This window comes from Rhincodon typus, chromosome 32 (genome assembly GCF_021869965.1).
Source record: "Rhincodon typus isolate 14 chromosome 32, sRhiTyp1.1, whole genome shotgun sequence".
NCBI lineage: Eukaryota > Metazoa > Chordata > Chondrichthyes > Orectolobiformes > Rhincodontidae > Rhincodon > Rhincodon typus.
The window spans coordinates 30,646,843-30,666,885 of NC_063363.1; the positions used below are offsets into that span (position 1 = coordinate 30,646,843).

The 20,043-nt window shown below is 40.4% G+C and overlaps 1 protein-coding gene across 3 annotated transcripts in view; it reads right to left on the reverse strand.

Annotated features, from left to right (window-relative positions):
• cdon (cell adhesion associated, oncogene regulated) overlaps positions 1 to 20,043 on the reverse strand; it is a 157,001-nt gene that overhangs the window by 56,832 nt on the left and 80,126 nt on the right. For all 3 annotated transcript variants that reach the window (XM_048615526.1, XM_048615527.1, XM_048615525.1), the window contains one exon: positions 67 to 204. In XM_048615526.1, coding sequence (XP_048471483.1) covers positions 67 to 142 — 76 coding nt within the window. In that variant the 5' untranslated portion in view covers positions 143 to 204. The remainder of the gene's footprint in view (positions 1 to 66; positions 205 to 20,043) is intronic.

Sequence of the window (20,043 nt, forward strand, 5' to 3'; positions counted from 1 at the left end):
GTGATGTGTCTTGACATTTCGAAATTGTTGAATTAAGCAAGTCACACATTATGTAGCATGGCTTACCTGCCCTGATACATGAGAGAACAACTGTCAGCCACACACAGAACACAGACTGCAGAAGCTGTTTCTTTGGATCCATTGCACTGTGACAAGGAAGCAAGGCTGAAGAGTTCTGCAGCAAGACAGGGTGGCCAGGACAATCTGCAAGAGAGAAAGAGATGTTCACCGCATAAAATGAAGCCTAGGAGGCAATTAGATTCACAAAATGCTCACTATTGATACAATTAAACGTGGATGCTTCAATTACAGCTCAAATAATAAACAACACATCAAAAACCAACATGTGACAAAAGGCATGTTTATTTTATTTTCCTTCTCTTTCCATAGAGGAGCAAACTCTGGCTAAGGTTCAATCTGGTACAGCCTGTACTATGAGACCAGTGAAAAGAAAACAGCTGTTGTCTGGTTTGATATTTCAGAGGAACAAGCGTCCCAAGCATCATTGAAGAAAACTGAAGTGCAACATCTTTAGCCGAATACCCAAGAGACAGAAAAATATGTTTTTATACAACCATTTATTAAGTTCAGCGTCTAGGAACGTGCCCTTAAATATCAACTGAATAACAAGTAATTAGACCAATCGACAAGACTGAAGTTATTAACTGGAGGCAGCACTGTATAACAGATGGCTTGTAACCATATCACATCTATCTGCCTCCCTTTGTCATGCAATGCTGAATTACTGTGGTTCCCTAAAGCAATTTAACACAGAAATAATATACAAACATCAGCAAAGATTGAATACGAGAAACAGAGAAGCTTCCAAACTTGAATGTGAAACAAGGCAGCTCAACTCTGTGGCAGGTGCTAACGTGCCTTTGGTAGCTAATTTCAATAGGACTGACAGCATCTTAAGTTAAAAATGTATTTGAAAAAAAGAGACCACTTCATCTGAGAGATGGCATACTGCCATTTAATAGCCGAGATCTCAGGCACCAAGCCTGATAAAAATAGTTTGAACGTCTGCTCTGCCCAAATAATTCAGTGTCCAAAGGCAATTCTAACCATTTAGTTGAGTTACATCCATTCTCTTTCTTAACAAAAAGCAAAGATTTTCTGTTGTCAATCTTTAGGCTTTTTCATTGAGATTTTCCAAACCCTCAGGCAAGGCAGCAGTAAAACTCTGGGTGAATAAACGGACGTTAACTTTCTGATAGCATCACGAATGGTCAATAAGCAGCCTGATCTCTATTGAATAGAGCCCGCACTCTACTGCTTGCACTTTTTTCTATCTTCTAAGTTCTCAACAAACAAAATCAATTTTAGGGTTGTGTGTCATTTGTGAAACCCAACAAATAACATTAACTCTGAAAGGAAGGCAGACCCAGAGACAGCTATCTCTGGAACTAGTTCAATTAACTAACTCAGCTTCAGGTTACAATAGCTTGAGATGAAAGACTGAAGCTCAGTACTTAAAATCAGAATGTATTTGTTAACTTCCTCAGGAATTAACCATTATCATTCCATTACCACCACCCAGGGGCATGTCACCTCTGAACAGAATATTCCCCGTGGGCACAGAAAAATTTCTCCAGTATGCAGGCCCCTCCAAACACAACCCTTACTTATATTAGTTAGGGCAAAGAGGCACCACACTACAAAAACTAAATGGGAAGACTCTGCCTCAATTTTTCTTTTGTGAGATGTAAAAACCACTGTGCACATGTTGATTAATAAAGGTGCTGAACAAGTTTAACTGTGGAATGGTAGTGGGACATATTGTGCAGTGACATCTCCATTTGACTACCATTTCAGTAGGAGTTAAACTACAACAACACTGTCACCAGAGACAGCAAGAACTGCAGATGCAAGACAGAGATAACAGTGTGGAGCTAGAGGAACACAGCAGACCAGGCAGCATCAGAGGAGCAGGAAAGCTGACGTTTCAGATTGGGATCCTTCTTCAGAAAAACACAACACTGTTGTGTTAGCATCAGCAGCAGTGCTCCCTTGTGTGAAGGCAACGGTTGGAGAGTCTGAGAAGGTCTACTGGGTTGATCCTGCGCATGGAGGAATTTCTTATGAGAAGTTGAACAGATTGGACCGGTACACATTGAAGTTTAGAAGACTCTGAAGAGACCTACACTGAACCTTCACGAGAACTCTTCATCAAGAAGTCATCGGATTCAAAATATTGACTCTGCTTTCTCCCCACAGATGCTGCCAGACCTACTGACTGGGGGAGGCGATGGCCTAGTGGTATTATTGCTGGACTGTTAATCCAGAGACCCAGACAACATCCTGGGGATCCGGGTTTGAATCCCGCCACAGCAGATCATAGAATTTGAATTCAATAAATATCTACAATTAACAGTCTAATGATGACTATGAATCCATTGTCAATTGTTGGAAAAACCCATCTGGTTCACTAATGTCCTTTAGGGAAGGAAACTGCCTTCCTTACGTGGTCTGGCCTACATGTGACTCCAGACCCACAGCGATGTGGTTGACTCTCTGGGCAGTTAGGGATGGGCAATAAATGCTGGCTGGCTACAATTTCTGTTTTTGTTTCAGATCTGCAGGATCCAGAGTTTTTTTTAATATGAAAGGCGACGTCATTGTTTTGAGGAAGGATGACTAGACCTGAAACATTAATTCTGCATTATCTCCACAAATCTGCAATTCTTTGTTTTTTTTGAAACATAAAATTCTTCAGATGCATAACAGGATAGATGCAGAGAGGCTTTTCTCCCCTCTGTGGGAGGTATAGGACAAGAAGGCATCGTCTCAGAACAAGGAGTTGCCCATTTAAAACAGATGAGGAGGAATTCCCTCTTTCATAGAGTAGAGATTCTGTGGAATTCTTTATTGTGGGCGGCTGTCAAGGTTTGATCATTAAATATATTCAAGGAAGCAAAAGACAGTTTTAATCAGTACGAGAATCAAATGTTGTGAGGATAAGACAGGAAAGTGGAGTTCAGGAACATCAGATCGTCCATAGTCTCATTGAATTATGGAACAAACTCGATGGGCTGAATGGCCTATTTCCATTCCTACATCTTATGGTCTTGTGGACCACAAAATATTTAATTAGGAAGACAGTTTGCTGGTTCACCTGTGAAATTTATTCCGTGTTGTTTTACTAACAGCACTTTCTGACTCCAGCAGCCTCACAAGACCTACATAATTTGTGTTTTGATCACTTTGCAGTCTATATTTAAAAGAAAATCACCTTGCATTCAGGACCCCAGTTAGCAGAAACATCAATTGGATATGATTTGCTTGGATTTTGTGGTTCAATTAGACAGAAATGATTTTTTAAAAAAATGATTTACGCTTAACTCTTCAAGCTTAGCTTGGAGTGTGCAAGATCACTGGATCTATAGTTCAATCCTGTACTGAACTAGCAACTATCCACTGAGGCAGTCATTAAGAAGGTTATTGAGAGGCTCAGTGCACTTTGCAAATACAGAAAAAGCAAAGCCTGGATTCCTGTTCGTGATGCCTGTCCAGTAACTGCTGTTGAACGCGCATGTATGAGCCATTACCATTGTAGAGCAGCAACAGCTGCAGCTTGGCTGAGAAACTGGAGATAACATTGCAGAAATGAGTCAATACCACAGAGGTGGAGGAAAATTGAAGGAGTTCTGAACACTCCCAGTAGCAATAAACAGGCATTTATTTTTACTTGTATTCTTATTTTTTGGGAAAGCAGTTATAATTTGACATTGAAATTAATAATACATACAATGGTTCAAGCTAATGCCATATGAATGGCTGTGATACCACCAAGGAGGCGGGGGTAAGAGAGACAGCAACCTCTATGTGGGCCTCCTGAAAACCTGCAACTTGATATTATTAGCACAATTGCTCTTCCCAGTCACTGCATGACTGAGAGGTAATAAAAGCATTCGATGGATGAAGACACATCCCGATGAATTGGGCATTAGCCTTAAATGCCCTTAATTCAAACTATGCAACAGATCTGTAAAAAAAGTAACTTCCTTGGTTAGAGGACTGCAATGTTTGCAATATGACAGCACAAACAATAATAGTTTTCTGCCAAATTATGCAAACCTGTGTTAGTTAACAAATTATAAAAAAGTAGAAGCATTACTAGTATTTGCATTATCAATTTTCTATTTGGACAGTCAATTAATCAGCAAAAAAGCAATTTTAACGGAGCATATACATAGAATGCCCAGGAGTTAAAACAGATCAAAATGAGGAAAAGATATTTTAAAAATCATTTTAGTTTCTAGATGACTCAATATTTAATTTCAACCTCAAGGCTGATTACTTGGTTTGCAATATTTTCTTTTTCTCCACAACATCTACCCCCTCGTCGAGGTTGTCAATGACTCAGATCCTGAGCTGTCATTTCCCCATTAGCTTCTCAGCACAAGGAGTGATTCTGTTCATCTCCCACTCAATCCGCCAGGAAGGCCCTGCTGTGAGTAAAGTGCTGCGTTTGCTTAAGCACTCAGGCCTTGCTAGAAAAAAAAGCTATCCATTGGCAGCGTGAACCCACATTGAAAGAAAAACAAACATTTCAGCCCGTTTACACAAAGCACTGCTTGCCCAAGGCAGCATGCAATATTCCACCATGCTACAAAATGAACAGCTGCCTCAAAACCAAACCTAACAGCTACTGTTTCAATGTAGGGGAGGGGTGGGGGTCCAACTGCCATTCTGTTAGCTGGACTCTACTACTGCACTTATTAGCATTAGTGGAGAATTTTGCATGTGCGAATGTTAAGGGTGCAGTCAGGGATGCAACAAGGGCAGACATCTCAGGAATTCAAACTCAAAGATTTTTAAAAATAATTTTATTGGGGTAAACAACAGGCAACTGAATTCCCACAGATAATAAATAGGTCCACAGCTCAACTGTGTTTAATGGCCCTGACAAGTACTGACCTTCACCCTCTCAACCAGTAATCTCACCTCCATAGATAGTAGGAACTGCAGATGCTGAGAATTTGAGATAACAAGGTGTAGAGCTGGATGAACACAGCAGGCCAAGCAGCATCAGAGGAGCAGGAAGGCTGACGTTTCGGGCCTAGACCCTTCTTCAGAAATCTGATTTGTATGAAATACAATCATGTATGATTGTAAAGGTGCCTCTATGTTAGATCTAAACGTGCTGTGTAACTTGCAGGTACTTTTTCATTCTGCATTCTACCATGCTCACTCTCATACAACTCAACAATAACAAAGTTACATACTTGGAAAAACAAAATTACATTTAAGCCTCTGTTAAAAAGGCCAGAATTTCTGCTAACAGCAATAGATAGGAACAGTGTGTGAAAGTTGTCCATAAGGACTTATCCTTAATGTGTGTAGACTCAGCTATACTATTTAAAGCGTTCTGAACAAAATATGGATGGCTGGCTTGTGTTACTGTTTGGCCTAGGTCCCTGACTGATAAGAAATAGGAAACAGCACCCAAGAACTAACCAAAGCCCTCCTAGTGCACATTTAAATCCACATAACAGTTTTGTTCTTGGTCCCACTGTAGACATCTTTTTGTTTGTCCTATTCCAGCACAATTTTTCTGAACTCCTCTGATGCAGAGACTTTTATAATTGCCTTAGGACTAACAGATGGACTATACAATTGGAAATCAGCCACGTTCTAGCAAGGTTAGCACAGCTGGTGTCACTGGCATGCAACACTGACGGTTGTTTTGAAATTATCTCAGTACTTCAGCGCAATGGAAATTCATTTTAAAGAATTCTTTAAAATGCAGAAATAAAGAAAATTGCATGAATCGGCTACAATGGCAACATGCATTTATAAAGCAGCCATCGTGGGGTACAGCATTGCGAGGAAGACAGGAGGATACCGCATTGGGAATGGGGGACAGTATATAAGGGAAAACTATAAAGTTTGATGACTGTGAAAGAAGGAATGAGAGGCCAAGAGTTTTTTTTTGCAAATAATTTCATAAGACGTAAGGATAATAACTCAAAGAGTTACTCTCTGTTGGTGGAGTGAAGATGAGGAGACCAAATGGTAATTCATAGTGGAAGGAAAGGTATTGGCATGTGGAGCATATGGTATTGCTCAGATAAACTGGCAGAAAACTTGTGGAAGGATTTATAAATAGCTAAAGCACAAGAATATGCACCTATCCACATGTCTCAATGTATTTGTTAAGGAAAAGAGAGGCTACCTCCTGATTACTGAACTCAAGAAATGCTGCAAACACACTCAGGCTTTAACTCTAAATTGTTAACACTCTTTAAACACAGGCATTTCATAATTAAATGGTGCCACAGATCTAATGTCGAAATATTATGGTGAATTTTAGCAGGCAGCAAGAAAGAAAATATACAGACATTAGCAAAACAGTTAAACCATCTGAATCAGTTTTCAATTCTATGCTGTTTGTAGGTGCCACATGCTGGCCACTTGAGGCAAGTGCAACTTTAGAATGGTTTAATTTATTTCAACTTGAATGCTCAATAAAACTGATTTAAGAATGTTTTTATAGCACTATTTGAGAGGCATGTTTTAACCTGAAATAACAGACTGTCAGATACATGCCATTTATGCAGGGATTTAGAATTGGCTATTCCCGACACTGATCTCCCTTCAAAGATTATTAATGAGAAAAAGTATCAAAGGATCACTTACCGCACAACAGGCACAACTTACCAAGAAAACATGCTAGTGCCAGATATGAATATACTCTATGTAACATATTTCCCTTTAAGTAGATTTTATAGTTTTTAACCTAGTCTAGTTTTAATTTAGTATAACTTAATTTAAGCAGTGCTGTAGATCCTGTAGTGCATACATACGGCACTTTGTAGCAGCTACCATTATTGTATAGGAAGAAAGGCAATTACAAAGTAGACATCAAAATTCTAAAAAAAAACATCCAGGGCAGGGAAACAAAATGTAAGGCAGTGACTTTGTTGCTCATTCTCTGCACCCCCGCACACATTATTGAAACATACGCTCTACATTATCTGTTATGTCAAAACTCATGTGAAGAAAGAGCTATTATTTAAATATAACCTTATTACAATGCCTAGAAACATTCCAAGCACTAGACATACAATTAATTACTTTGTGCAGTGACCGTTATGAGGCTAAGCGGCAGCCATTTTTCAAACAGCAAGGTGCCACAAACTGTAATGAGATGAATGGCCAGTAAACCTGTGTTTTTCTTTTTTTTGAGCAACGTTGGTTGAGAGAAGCATGTTGAACTTTATACCAAAACTCCTCGTTCACTTTCGTATTGCACTGTGATCTTTTTAAATATGCCCTGAATCACATTCCAGTAAAGCCAACACTATCAGGATAGACTAAGAAATAGAAAAAAAATCCCAACATACTTTATACATGCAGAAGGAATTTTCAGTGTCACTGCCACATCACAACTGCATGAGCTCCTGGCACTGGAGATTTCACCCCAATCTCCTTCTGGCCATTTAAGGTGATTGACCTTATTCGAAAACATACCATGGTACAGTAACTCCCATTTTAAACTGCAGCTTTTAGTCCTTCTGTTTGTGTTTCTCCTCCTCTTAGTTAGTATGTGGCAAGTTATTAACTGTTCAGCCAACAAGCAGCTGCTAGTTCATGTCTCTCGACAGACTCAAAGGTTTTGCCTCCAAAAGCAAGTTGCACTTTTTTTTTTGCCAGGAAGTCTTCAAAGCCACAGGGAGAGAGAAAAACTAGGATTACTGCTCCCTTCTTTCTGTGTGTCTCTATGGCTGTCTGCAAGCCTTTGATCAATGGCATTGCTCCACACTGTAGAAATTTCTCTCTCTCTCCACTCTGCTTATTCCTGGGGTCTGGGACAATGAGGAGAGCAGCTGCGACCTTCTAGAGCATGATGTTCTCTGTCCATAGGCTTCTTGCATTTCACAAACTTTCCCCAGCCCCCACACCCCCGCCTTCCTCCCAAAAGCTGCCGTGGAACCAATCAAGCATGCTTATCCTCCAAATGCCAACAAAGACATTTCCTTTCATGCCAGCCAGCTAAGTGGGAAGAAAATAGAAGTGACTTGGATAAATTGTAGCAAAGACAGAGAAAACAGAAAATAATCAACTCCACATGATCCACTTCTGTCTGCACAATGGAAGCCCCTCGACCTCTGGGTAACCTGGGATAGGTCACTGCCTGGGTCAGAGGTTAGTCACAGATAAGGCAATATTGAGTGGCTGCCAGTTACAATGACACTCAATGTGTTCCTAATTAGATTCAAGGATGAGCTTTGGCTCCAAGCAGTAAATAAGCGTGGCACCTTGCTCTAAAGCACAATAACTAAAAGATCCCATCTGAACAGTGCATTCTACTCTGAATTTTAACACTTCAGTAATTTTTAAATTAGCAGAGATTTTACAAAGAAATGACAATGAACACAAAAGTCTTTTAAAACAAAATGCGTTCCCTGCCCCCGAGTCAGTTTTCCGATCACCTTTTCTAAAGTTATGGACTCAAGCTGGGGGGGCTGTTCCACAAACACTAATGACTCTCTGGTTTCTCCATCAAGACTGCACCAGCCTTGATAACAACTGCTGTTTTGGTGGAGGTGTACTATTTGACAACAGGGGCATCGCATCTAAGATCGGGCAGCTCTAAAAGTTCCTAAACTGCACGTTACGGTAGAAACAAGGGCACAACGATTGTAGATCTGCAACCGGGAATTCAACTAAGATCAGCTAACTTAACTAGCCTGCATGTCTAATTTCCAAGATGGTAGTGTATTTACTAACCAAGCCATCAGTCAAGATAATTAACTGAAGTTCAGAAAAGCGCACTCATTTGTTGTTGTTTTGGAACCCCCCCCTCCCCCTGTCTCCCAAGCAAACCACCTACCAACATTGCACACCATGTAACTGCTCCAGTAAAATGCCTTTAAGACATGAGCCATAAAAAATATTGATTAATAACACAATCTGTGAGAGTGATGTTACCAATCACACATCACAAATTTGGTGTTTTATTTAAAATTGAAACCGTATAAAAGTTCATGAGTCAGTGCACACATTGCTGGCTATAGTGTACAGTTGTCATGGCAATCAATATGGCACTTCTGCAATGGCAATTTGAGAGCAGCATGGTCCAGGAAACCAACCAGACTGAAAGTACCCTGTTAAAACCGTATTGCTGCTTTAATGCTCTGTTTTCTGGCAGTAATGGATGGCCACACTCCTCCTCAACCATCAAGGTGCACAAGACAGCACTCACATTTACCAAAAATACCACCTCAATTGAGCATGTGTCCATGTATGGCACATGAACTGAAAGGGAAAGAATCTAAAACTGGTCAGAGTGCAAGAGATGATGGATGATTGAGATTTGATGTGAAACAGGAAATGTCTCGGTCTTGAACAGGGTGTTTATGAATGCAAGGATAGTGAAGATAACAGAGAAATTAAGCTTTGAGCAGACAATAGTGTGGATATATGTTTTGGGGTAAAGACAGGCATGTTGCAGGTTGGTCTTGTTAAGTGGGAACGGAGGTTAAATTCAAGGCTATGGATTAAACTCATCTCATCTGGTTGGAACATGGGTTCAGTTTATAGTGGGCCTGGAAACGAACACTTCAGCCTTCCTATAATCGAGCTTCAGGAAGTTGATTCATCAGCATCCCAGCAAGTAGTCCAACAGTATGGAAACACATACACTATCATTGACGTGTCTTGGATTTAATTGAGGGGTAACATGCTGTTAAGGAAGGATTCAGAATAGATTCACAAATGACTGGAAAAATCGTCATACAGCATTGAGAAGAAAAGCCATTACTGGAGATGTCCTGCTATGTTTGAACAGGTTGGAGTGGAATCACATGACATCAGCCAATAAAGCTGAAGAGGAGAGGCAATGGAGGAGGATGCAGTTCCACTGGAGGCAGTTCAGAAGAGATGCACTAGATTGATTCCATGGGTGAGGGGGTTTATCTTATGAAGAGAGATTAAACAGTTTAGAAGAATGAGGGGAAATAGTTATACAGGCATATTATAAAGGGGTTCCACAAAGTATATATAGATGTTTCCTCTTGTGGGACCATCTAGAATGATGGGTGATAGTTTTAGGATGAGGAGTAGCAGATTTAAATCAGAAATGAGTAGAAATTACTTCCATCAAAGACCATAGGTACTCAAAAGGGGCATGAGGCTGTGGAATTCAGCACCCTAGAATGTACTGGATGCTGGGACATTGAAAAAATTGAAGTTGGGGTAGATTTTTAATTAGTAATGGGTACAAGGTTATGGAGAGTGGGCAAAGTGGAATTGAAGCAGAGATTAGATCAACTACAGTCATAATGAATGGCAGAGCGGTTCAAGGAGCTGAATTTCCTACTTCTAGTTCTCATGTTCTTACGATCAGATTATGGCTAACTGGCTGTGGAGAGGTCAATGAAGAACTAAGAATCTGTTTTATTTCAAAAATGCCTTCACAGCTTCAGGGTCATCCCAAAGTGCTTTCCAGCCAATGACCCCAAGGAGAGATAACGCACCACTGTCACAGTCACAAAAGAGGTTATTCTTGACTTCAAATCTGAAAACCAGCTCTAATACTCTTGACTAGAATGTAAAATTTGGGGTCTGGCTGCATTTTTCAGGCATACCCACTACTATCAGCAACAAAATGCACAGCTGTTCTGTGCATAGCATATATGTCAGTTATATTACTTCTACATGATTTTATTAGCCCACTTTGTCATCAAATTATTGCTGTGATGTTTTGGTGATTGACTCAAAAGTCAAACAGTAGCAAAACACAAATTAAAGGAGGTACAGCCATTTATACGAAGGATGCAATTGCTTTAGAGATGGTGCAGAAGAGATTTACTAGCATGCTGTCTGAACTGGAGGGTCCAAGCTATATCTAAGGAAAGATTGAATAAGCTGGAGTTTTTTTCCGAAGAGCAGTGAAAGTTGACAGGGGACCCGACAGCGAAGCATTAGACTAAGGGACACAGATAGAAAAAAATACCTTCCTATTCACCCTACCAATAAGCAGGGGACATAGAATTAAGGTAAAAGGTAGAAGGCTAAGGGGAAAGTTGAGGAGAATTTTTTTTACCCCAAGGGCAATGGGATTCTGGAACTCTGTCTGGAAGGATAGTTGAGTCAGAAACTCTTGTAACATTTAAGCCCTATTCAGACATTCAATTGTGTTGGCACTGCCTCCAGAGCTATGAGCCAAGAGGTGGAAATGCGATTAGTCTGATCTTTGCTGACCGATCCAGACACGATGGGCCAAATGGAGTCCCTCTGTGCTGTAAATATCTTATCAAGTCTATGAGATTGCACAAATCAAAATGAGGCAAGTGGCTAGAAAACTGCTGATGAGAAGCTGCTAAGGGCTTGTGAAAGTAACCAATTCCTAAATAGCAATAAAAATTTACCAGTAAAAAATTCGCATCAAATCAATGAAATGCTTTGTGTGCGCTGGGGGAAAGAGAAGCAGTGTCTACAATTTCCACATTCAAGAACTAAAATTTCTAATGTACAAAATGAAGACAAAATTAAATTCCACAATGATCTGATTAAATGCACTCAGTATGCCCAGCAGACAATTCAATGTTTTCCTTAAATATTTTGTTTCAAGATTTCCACTACCTTAATACTCAAAATATCTGACTAACCAACCCCCATTCCACTAAACATTTACAACAAGCCCCAGCATGGAGCAGTAAATGCCCTTTAACCATTTACTCCTCAACTATGAAAAAAGACATTTTTAAAAAAAAACTGGAATAAATTCTCCAAGTTACTTTGTTATGTCACAATTAAAATTAGCAAATACAACTTTTTATTCTGAAGATCACAAGTGTCATCAACGCAATTTGCTCCTTTGTTGACAGAAAGCAGAATAAATTTTATTTCAAAAAATGAGCTTCTTTTTCCAGGAAAAAGATTGAAGCCAATATCAATTTACTTAACCAAAAGATTTAAACAGTGCTTGAAGATGAGTTTTATTAAATGGTGAAATTATACACATTTCAATAAAGAAATTTATTTATAAATATTTGAGTTTGAGGAGGGTGGGCGAAACCCCATTTTTGAGATGATGTGGACAAACCTAAAAGTGGGAGGTATTTCTACTTTGGGCCAGGTCAGGTTTTCTCATGCAATTATGTTCTTTTTAACTCATTGCATAGGTAAGCTCAGGTAAAAATGGCCAATTTTAAGAACAGGAAGATAGGAAGTTCTGCTGTCCCATGAGAATCTTCCAGACTCCAATTACGGGGTATCAAATTTAAAAGGCACCCAGGCAGCTCTTCACGCTCTGCCATCCAGGAACATCACTCAACTTCTGCTCATTGCCCATAGCCAATCCCAGAGTTGTCAGAAGCCAGGCAAAAAGCCAAAGCACAGTTCAGCAACAAAAACAAAGTTGCTGGAAAAGCTCAGCAGGTCTGGCAGCATCTGTGGAGGAGAAAACAGTTCAGCAACACCTCCCTGGAGGCTTTCTTGAAGGCTATCCAGGAAAGACAGGGCGTTATTTTCTCTATGGATGGCAACAGCAGTCAGCTTCATTGACAAAGGCAGCAGAGATCAGCAACAGTAAGCAATTCAGGAGAATTTGGTTCCTGGATTGCAAGAAGATGAATAATTTGCAATGCTCCATCAGATTATGAACCATTCTTACTCATTGCTTCATGCCCCTATGAGTGACCAGGAAGGTTGCCACTGCAGAAGATTATCCCAAACAAGATTGGGTACCAAGCATCTCCATCAGATACCTCATATGCAATCAATATCTGTAACTTCAATACAGTGACTAGTGTGCTATGACCCCATGACCCTGTTAGGTTCACACTTATAATGTACGAGAAGGTATTACCCTCAGCAGGCTCTCGGATTGTTCATCACAACACGAACACTCACAGTCGATAGATTTTCACCAAAGGTTTGCAGAAGAAAAAGGGAAAACCACAAAACGTGGCTTTGGGATGAGACCACACAGGAATCTCAGATTGTGTTCTATTGAGTTGCATCAACTCTAGCTCTTGATAACACTGAACCACTTTTCAAGGTTTTATTAAGACATTGGTGCTTGAAGTACAGCTAGGAGTAGCTGCTTGGAGGCCTTTTCACTAGACAGCCGTGGACATTCAATCTCCCCTTCAGAACAGGGATGTTCTCCTTGCTCTCCATTTAACTCGATGGCCTGCATCTCAAAGGAGAGCTCTTTGACACTCAACATAAGCCCAAAAACAGTAACAGCTCAGGGGATTAATATTTCCATCTGCATCTATCAATGTTGGCTGGGCACTCATGCATCCACGTTAATGTCTCTTATTGGTTCCCTCTTTCTGCAGGAAAAGAATGTGTACGCACAGTGCAAACATGCATGGTCGGAGCAGGGTATAGATGCCTGACAGAGCTCCCCTTTGAGATGCAGGCCATCGAGTTAAATGGAGAGCAAGGAGAACATGCCTGTTCTGAAGGGGAGATTGAATGTCCACGGCTGTCTAGTGAAAAGGCCTCCAAGCAGCTACTCCTAGCTGTACTTCAAGCACCAATGTCTTAATAAAACCTTGAGTAAGGGCAGGAGCCTCGTCACAAAAGAAACTTTTGTTTCTTATGTAGCTTCCAGACCAAAGAAGAGCCCCAGTCCTCAGTCCCTCTACATTAAAAATATTTAAGGATTCTGTATCCAGTTCCTGTTGAGGAAGAAAATTCAAAGTCTCTCAACTCTCAGAGAAAGAAATGTTTATTCATCCCTGTTTTAAATGGATGTCACTTAATTTAAAATTATGACCCCTTGTTCTAGATTCTCCCCAAGTGTAAAAATCTTTTTCAACAGCTACCCAGTCAAGTACCCTCAGGAAATACACGTTTCAGTTAAGTCACCTCTGACTGCTCTAAACTCCAGAGGGTACAGATCCTCATAAAGCAATCTGCTCATTCCAGGTATTAGTCTAGCAAACATCTTCTGAACTGCTTCCAACATGTTAAAATCTTCTGCATGTACAAAGTACTCTAGATGCAGTCTCACCAATGATGTATATAACTGGAGCAATAAACCATGACATTCTACTATCACTAGCTTTCTTGATTACTTGTTGTACCTGTACACTAAAGGCAATAAGCTATCATAGTTCTAGAGGACCACAGAGCTGTTCTATCATTACAGAGAGACAAAACTAGTCCTGAGTTTAACCTGAAGATCACTACGCCTCGAGGAAGGTTGAGAAGTCCGCACAACGACCTCAGTTGATACAGGAATTGAATCTATGTTGTCAGCATCACTCTACATTGCAAACCAGCTACCCAGCCAACTAAGCTAACCAAATCCCCCACCTGCATACTAACCTTCTGTGATTCATGCACTAGGATACCTAGATCTCTCTGTATATCATAGCTCTGCAATCTCTCACCATTTAGCTTATATGCTTCTACTTTGTTTCTTTTGCCAAAATGGACAATTTCATGCTTGCCCACATTGCACTTGCATTCGTTAGATCTTTGCCCACTTATTTAATCTACCTATCTTCCTTACGCCCTCTTTACAACTCACCTTCCTACCCATCTGCGTCATCAGCAAATTCAGCTACCTATGATTCCTTTATCTAAATCATTTATATAAATTGCAAAGCAGTGTGGTTGACTCTCAACTGCCCTCTGGGCAATTAGGGACAGGTAATGAATGCTGACCCAGCCAGCAATGCCTTCATCCCACGAATGAATACAAGAGAAGAGTTAATTAATCTATTTGTATTTTGAATTCGATGTTCCCATCTGCTTCCCCGAATCCCTTGTCTAACAAAAATCCACCCATTTCTGTCTTACAAGAATATTCAATGACCCTGCCTCCACCAACTAGGGCAGAGATCCAAGTCTCACAACCTTCAAAAAGCATTTCTCCACATTTCTTGTCCTAAAAGGGGACTCCTAATTTAAAGCAGTGCATCCTAGTCCTGGACTTACCTGCAAAAAAAAAATCTATGTCCGCCTTGTCAAGATTGTTCAGGATTTTGTGTTCCAATCAAGCCATCCCTCACTCTAAATTCCACTGAAAACAAGCAGAACCTATCCAATCTTCCTCATTCCAAGTATTAATCTGGTAACTTTAAATCACCTCCAAAACATTCATACATTTTCTAAATAAGGAGACCAAAACTGCCATAGTATACAGGACATAGTCTCACCAATGTTCAATTCGTCTCATAACAAACAAGAGTATTTTCTTAATTACTTGTTGTACCTGCATATTAACTTTTGTGACTCACGCTGTAGAAGTCAGATTCCTCTACACCTCAGAATTCCCTAGTCATTCATGTGTAATACTCTGCTAAGGTGAACTTCTTCACGTTTTTCTGCATTATATTCCACTTGCCAAATCGTTGGCCACTCACTCCAGTTATCTACATTAGTCTGCGAACGACTTGTCCTCGTCACAACATCCTACCTCTAAGTCATCTGTACATTCAGCTGACATGCCTTTGCTCCCCTCATCGCATGATAAAAGTTGTAAAAATTTTGCAGGAACAAGCAGAAACAGATGTGGGAGTCTGCCCATTTGCAGGCATATTCTCTAAGAGACCATTACTTTTTAAAAATCGATATTTAAATAAAGATTGTGGTTATAAATTTTTCTTGAGTTGTTCACCCTCTACGATTTTTAAAAAACTCCCCACAACTATAGATGGTCTTCTCCTTTTCCGCTAACTTCCTCTTTGTCCTCCTGAATTCTTCTGTGACTATCAGCTCCTTCACTATCTCCATCAATATTCCTGGTCTACCCCGGATCTTACTCCCAACAAGATCCCCCTGCTCAGCCTTATCCAGCATTTAGTTCAATGGCTTATTCTCTCTCCCCACTGCACCTAATCATCCCAGTGCGTCCCTCCCCGCTTAATATGTAGCACCCCCTTTTTGGCACCATTTGAGTTTATCACAGTGACTCTTTCCTCTGTATCCCTGTTTCCTTTCTCTTTTTCCCAGGATCCTTCCAGTGTCCTTGACAGCCATTTAAGTTCCACTCCCTACCATTCTTTCTATCCAGCTCATTTTTCCATGTACCTTTTATGTACAACCCCCAATTTCAGTATGGCCCTGCTTAGCTGCCCCACTCAGATTTGCTGGCATCAGCCATTATGGCCTTTTCACTTGGACATGCTCTTGGTCCTGGTCAGCCCTCAACTCTTCCACAGCAAGCATTTAAGAACAACAAAACTGCATGTGAATAAGACTTCTCAAACTGCTTGACAAGGAGAGGCTTCACTTGCATTGAGAGTGTTTTAGCAAAGAAATGGCTTGGTTATGGTGGAACCAAGTACGGAAGCAAGTTTGTACTGACCCGAGCAAGGAGAAAGAAGTCTGCTCTGCCAAGTGCATGCCTCATATACAAAATCAAAAACAGAAATGCTGGAAAAGCTCATCAGGTCTGGCAGCATCTGTGGAGAGAAATCAAAGTTTACGTTTCAGGTCCAGTGACCCTTCTTCAGAACTGATGGACTCATAGTTGGGTGTGTGAACATATATGTTTCTTGTTTATGTCTAACAAGAATACAGCCATCAAAATTGTTCCTGTTGGTGTGCTACAGTATTCACTATTACTCATGAATGCAAAGGAGGTTGAAAAATCAACCTCCTGTAGAGGTCTAATAACATAATAGCAAAAACAATCTGCTGTTGGGAAACTAAAACTTTTGCTTTGTGCCCAATTACATTCTCTTGCATGCTCTAAAAGCTACAGACAGGTCTGGAGGATTCCATCAAGTATGTCAGCAAATTCACTTAGGGTGCACAAACTGCTTTGATGTAGGAAGCACTGACTAGAACCCTCAACTAGCATGAAATGTAAGAACTTAGTAGGAAGTCATCATATACCAGCAAACTTCACTGTTTCCACTCTTGCTCCCTGAATCTCATCCATCACTCCACTGTAAGATTGAAAGCCCCTCTCAATGCTCTCAAATGCCTAACTCATAATCCCAGGTACTTACACCATACATTCGTGGTTTCTATTGCGTAGATCGTGTTTGACTGGTAGATCACAGACTGGCAGTTGATCTCATTGTCTGGTCAATTCCCTCACTATGCACGTCTCTGACAGTTATTATCACTGCCAGCCCATGTTCCCTAGCCGCCTGCACACATTACAGTTAATTTCGCCGCCTATCCACATTTACTCACCACATGAATGTTGTTCGGCATGCCGCATGACTTCTGCTTTTGAAACTGTGCTTAGAGAAAAGTACACGCTCTTAAGGAGCTTTGGCAGATTTTTGCATCATGTCTCAGTTTTGTTCAGATGGGCTATATTTATAGGGGCAAGTTAGTTTTGGGGTGGCAACGCAAACAAATGAATTAGAAATATGCTAGGAACTGATGTGTGATATATTAAATTCTAGAAACATTGGAGATTATTAGCCCACGTCTATGCAGACTTTCTGCAAGAGCAGCTCAGCAAGTCCCGCTCCTCCCTGGCACTGCAGGTCTTTCACTTCAGCTTATTTAATTGGACAGTAGAGAACAAAGAAAAATTATGGGGACTTCTGCCACGTCCCACATTCAATATCTAGGCAACACAAAGTGACTACTAGGGTTCTATAAACAGCAGCCAACAATATTCTTGATGTACTAGAGGCGCAGATCCAGAGGTCTACCTGCAACATGACCAGCAGCAGATGTCGCGAGCAACAAGGTAAAGCAATAATGATGGAGTGATAAACCTGGACCATCTAAAAATCAAAAGAAACTAAAAATCTGTAACGTCCATGTTGAATTGGATGGGGCAAGTAAAATCTTTTCATGTTGTGAACAGAAAAGGACATTTGCCTTACATATCACCAAAGTATATCAATAAGTAAAAAGGGGAATTTGGAATGACACCACAAAGCCACATACAAATTCAAGAACATTTTTCCCTTAAGCAGTGTGCTATGGACAAGGAAACAATGAGGTGAAGGAATTTTAAAAGCTCAGTCATTTTTTCTGAACCATTAGCAAAAGACAAGGCCTGCAAAGAAGTTCCATTTTACATTTCCTATGGTGAAATAATTGAAGTAGTAATGACTGTTTCCATTGACTCTTTAATCAAAGACTTTAAGAGCAAAGAATCAAAAATAACAACAGCCATCCTGAACATACTTCTTGGTACTTCCACAGTAGCAAGATGAGCGAAATCTTTGTCTGATGATGTCTTTCAGCAACTACAGCTGGATCTTAAGGACTGTGAATGCTTCTCACTGCAGTTCAAAGAGTCCATCAACATGACTGACACAGCCCAACTGGTTGATTTTGTGCACATGTTTTAAAAAGGACATAACAAACAAAGGATTGGCTTATTCCTCTGTCCCTTAAAAAGAGGATATCTACAACAAAATTCAAAAACAATATACTTGTGAAGAACATTCCAATGACAAGGGCAAAGGCAAAAGTTTAGTTTCCCAACAGCAGATTAAGTTTTTGCCATTGTTATTAGACCTTTACAGGAGGCTGATGATGCACCAGCTAAGCTTGACCCAAATGCAGGCTCTGTTCCATTTTGCAGAAATGATCTTGATTTCTCTTCCCTTCCCCCACCACCAACTACTCCTGTCAATTCACCAGCAAGCACATTTATGGATTTTCTAATGTAATTGAATTTGTTAAGAGTATAAACTCAATTTCAGCAACAGCCCTCCAGCATTGCTTGAATAAAATCTTACTCGACCAACCCGATGTTGCCTACAGTGAACTCATCGTTCATGCTGATGTGAGGTGGGTGAAATCGAGGGAAGGTCATGTGAAGACTTTTAGATCTGATACCTGAAAACATCATTTGTTTTAAAAATCAAGGAATGAAACATGCAGTAACTGTCAGACAATGCATAGTCAGGTTCTTTACAGACAATATCAAAACTGAATGAGCTGAATGGTGAACTGCAGGTAAAGGGCAAAGGATCAGCAGATATGATCAGTATTGTGAATGGATTCAAATTGAAATTGGCTGGTGGTCCTCCTAATTAACAAGAAAAGTGTTGCAACACTTAGTGTCTCGAGAAAATAGCAGGAAAAGATAAAAGACATCCAAAAAACCTCTATGCGTGCCTGAGAAAGTTAGCAGAGGAATCCAACAAGCAATTTCAGTAATTAGATGATGGAATAAATCGTCACGTTTATTTCAAATCTATTCCTTTAAGTAGACATTAGTGGCACGGCTACCAAATTCTACTGTTTGATTTACAAAGCAGTGGAGTTGATATGGAGATAATTATTATGCAAAATGGGCATAAAGTCAAATCAAGGGACAGTGCTTTTTGAAAAATATCCACTATTGTCTTGTGCTTTTAAAGTGAAAGTTCACTTGACCCCACATGCATCTGTGAGATAGTGTTCTCCTAAAGGTAGATAATCAAGTCCAAGTGTCACACCTGCTTCTCAGATACCCATTTGATGGGCTGTTTACAACAGAAGATCTTCAAACTAAAGCGCAAACTTCAAGGCACTGGAAACTCAGGTGCCACACTGAGACCTCATGATTAGAAGACAAAATGCATAATTATATACACTTGATTGGAGCTTAATATAGCACTAAACAGACCGCCGAAAGCATATTTTCAAGGTGACTCCTGGATTGCACTTCATTTCAAAAAACATTCCTGTGATTAAAAAGGTTGGAGAAATCTGCCATACATCACACTTATTAGCAACCCATTACCCCAATTCCCCCTTTGCAAGAGAGGACCTGTGGCGTGGGAGGAGAGCGAGCGTACGAGAGCGAGAGAGAGGGCACGAGAGCGAGAGCGAGCGCGAGCGGGGGCATGACAGCGAGTGAGAGAGAGGGTGTGAATGAGACAGAGAGAGAGAGAGAGACAGAGAGAGGGGGGTGGTGTGAGAGAATGAGATTGAGAGAAGCTATGAGAGAGGGGGGAACGGACAGCTGGACGGAGGACTGCAAGGGAAGAAAAGTGATTTCATTTTTATTTTAATAAAAGGTGTTTGCAACATACGAGGAGCAGAATGATTACCTTCAACTGATTTGTGAAATGGTCTAAATATACCAGTGTTGAGGAACCTGTCCTATTTAATTAGTTTAGCAAATTCCACTAAATGGGACCTGAGAAAAAT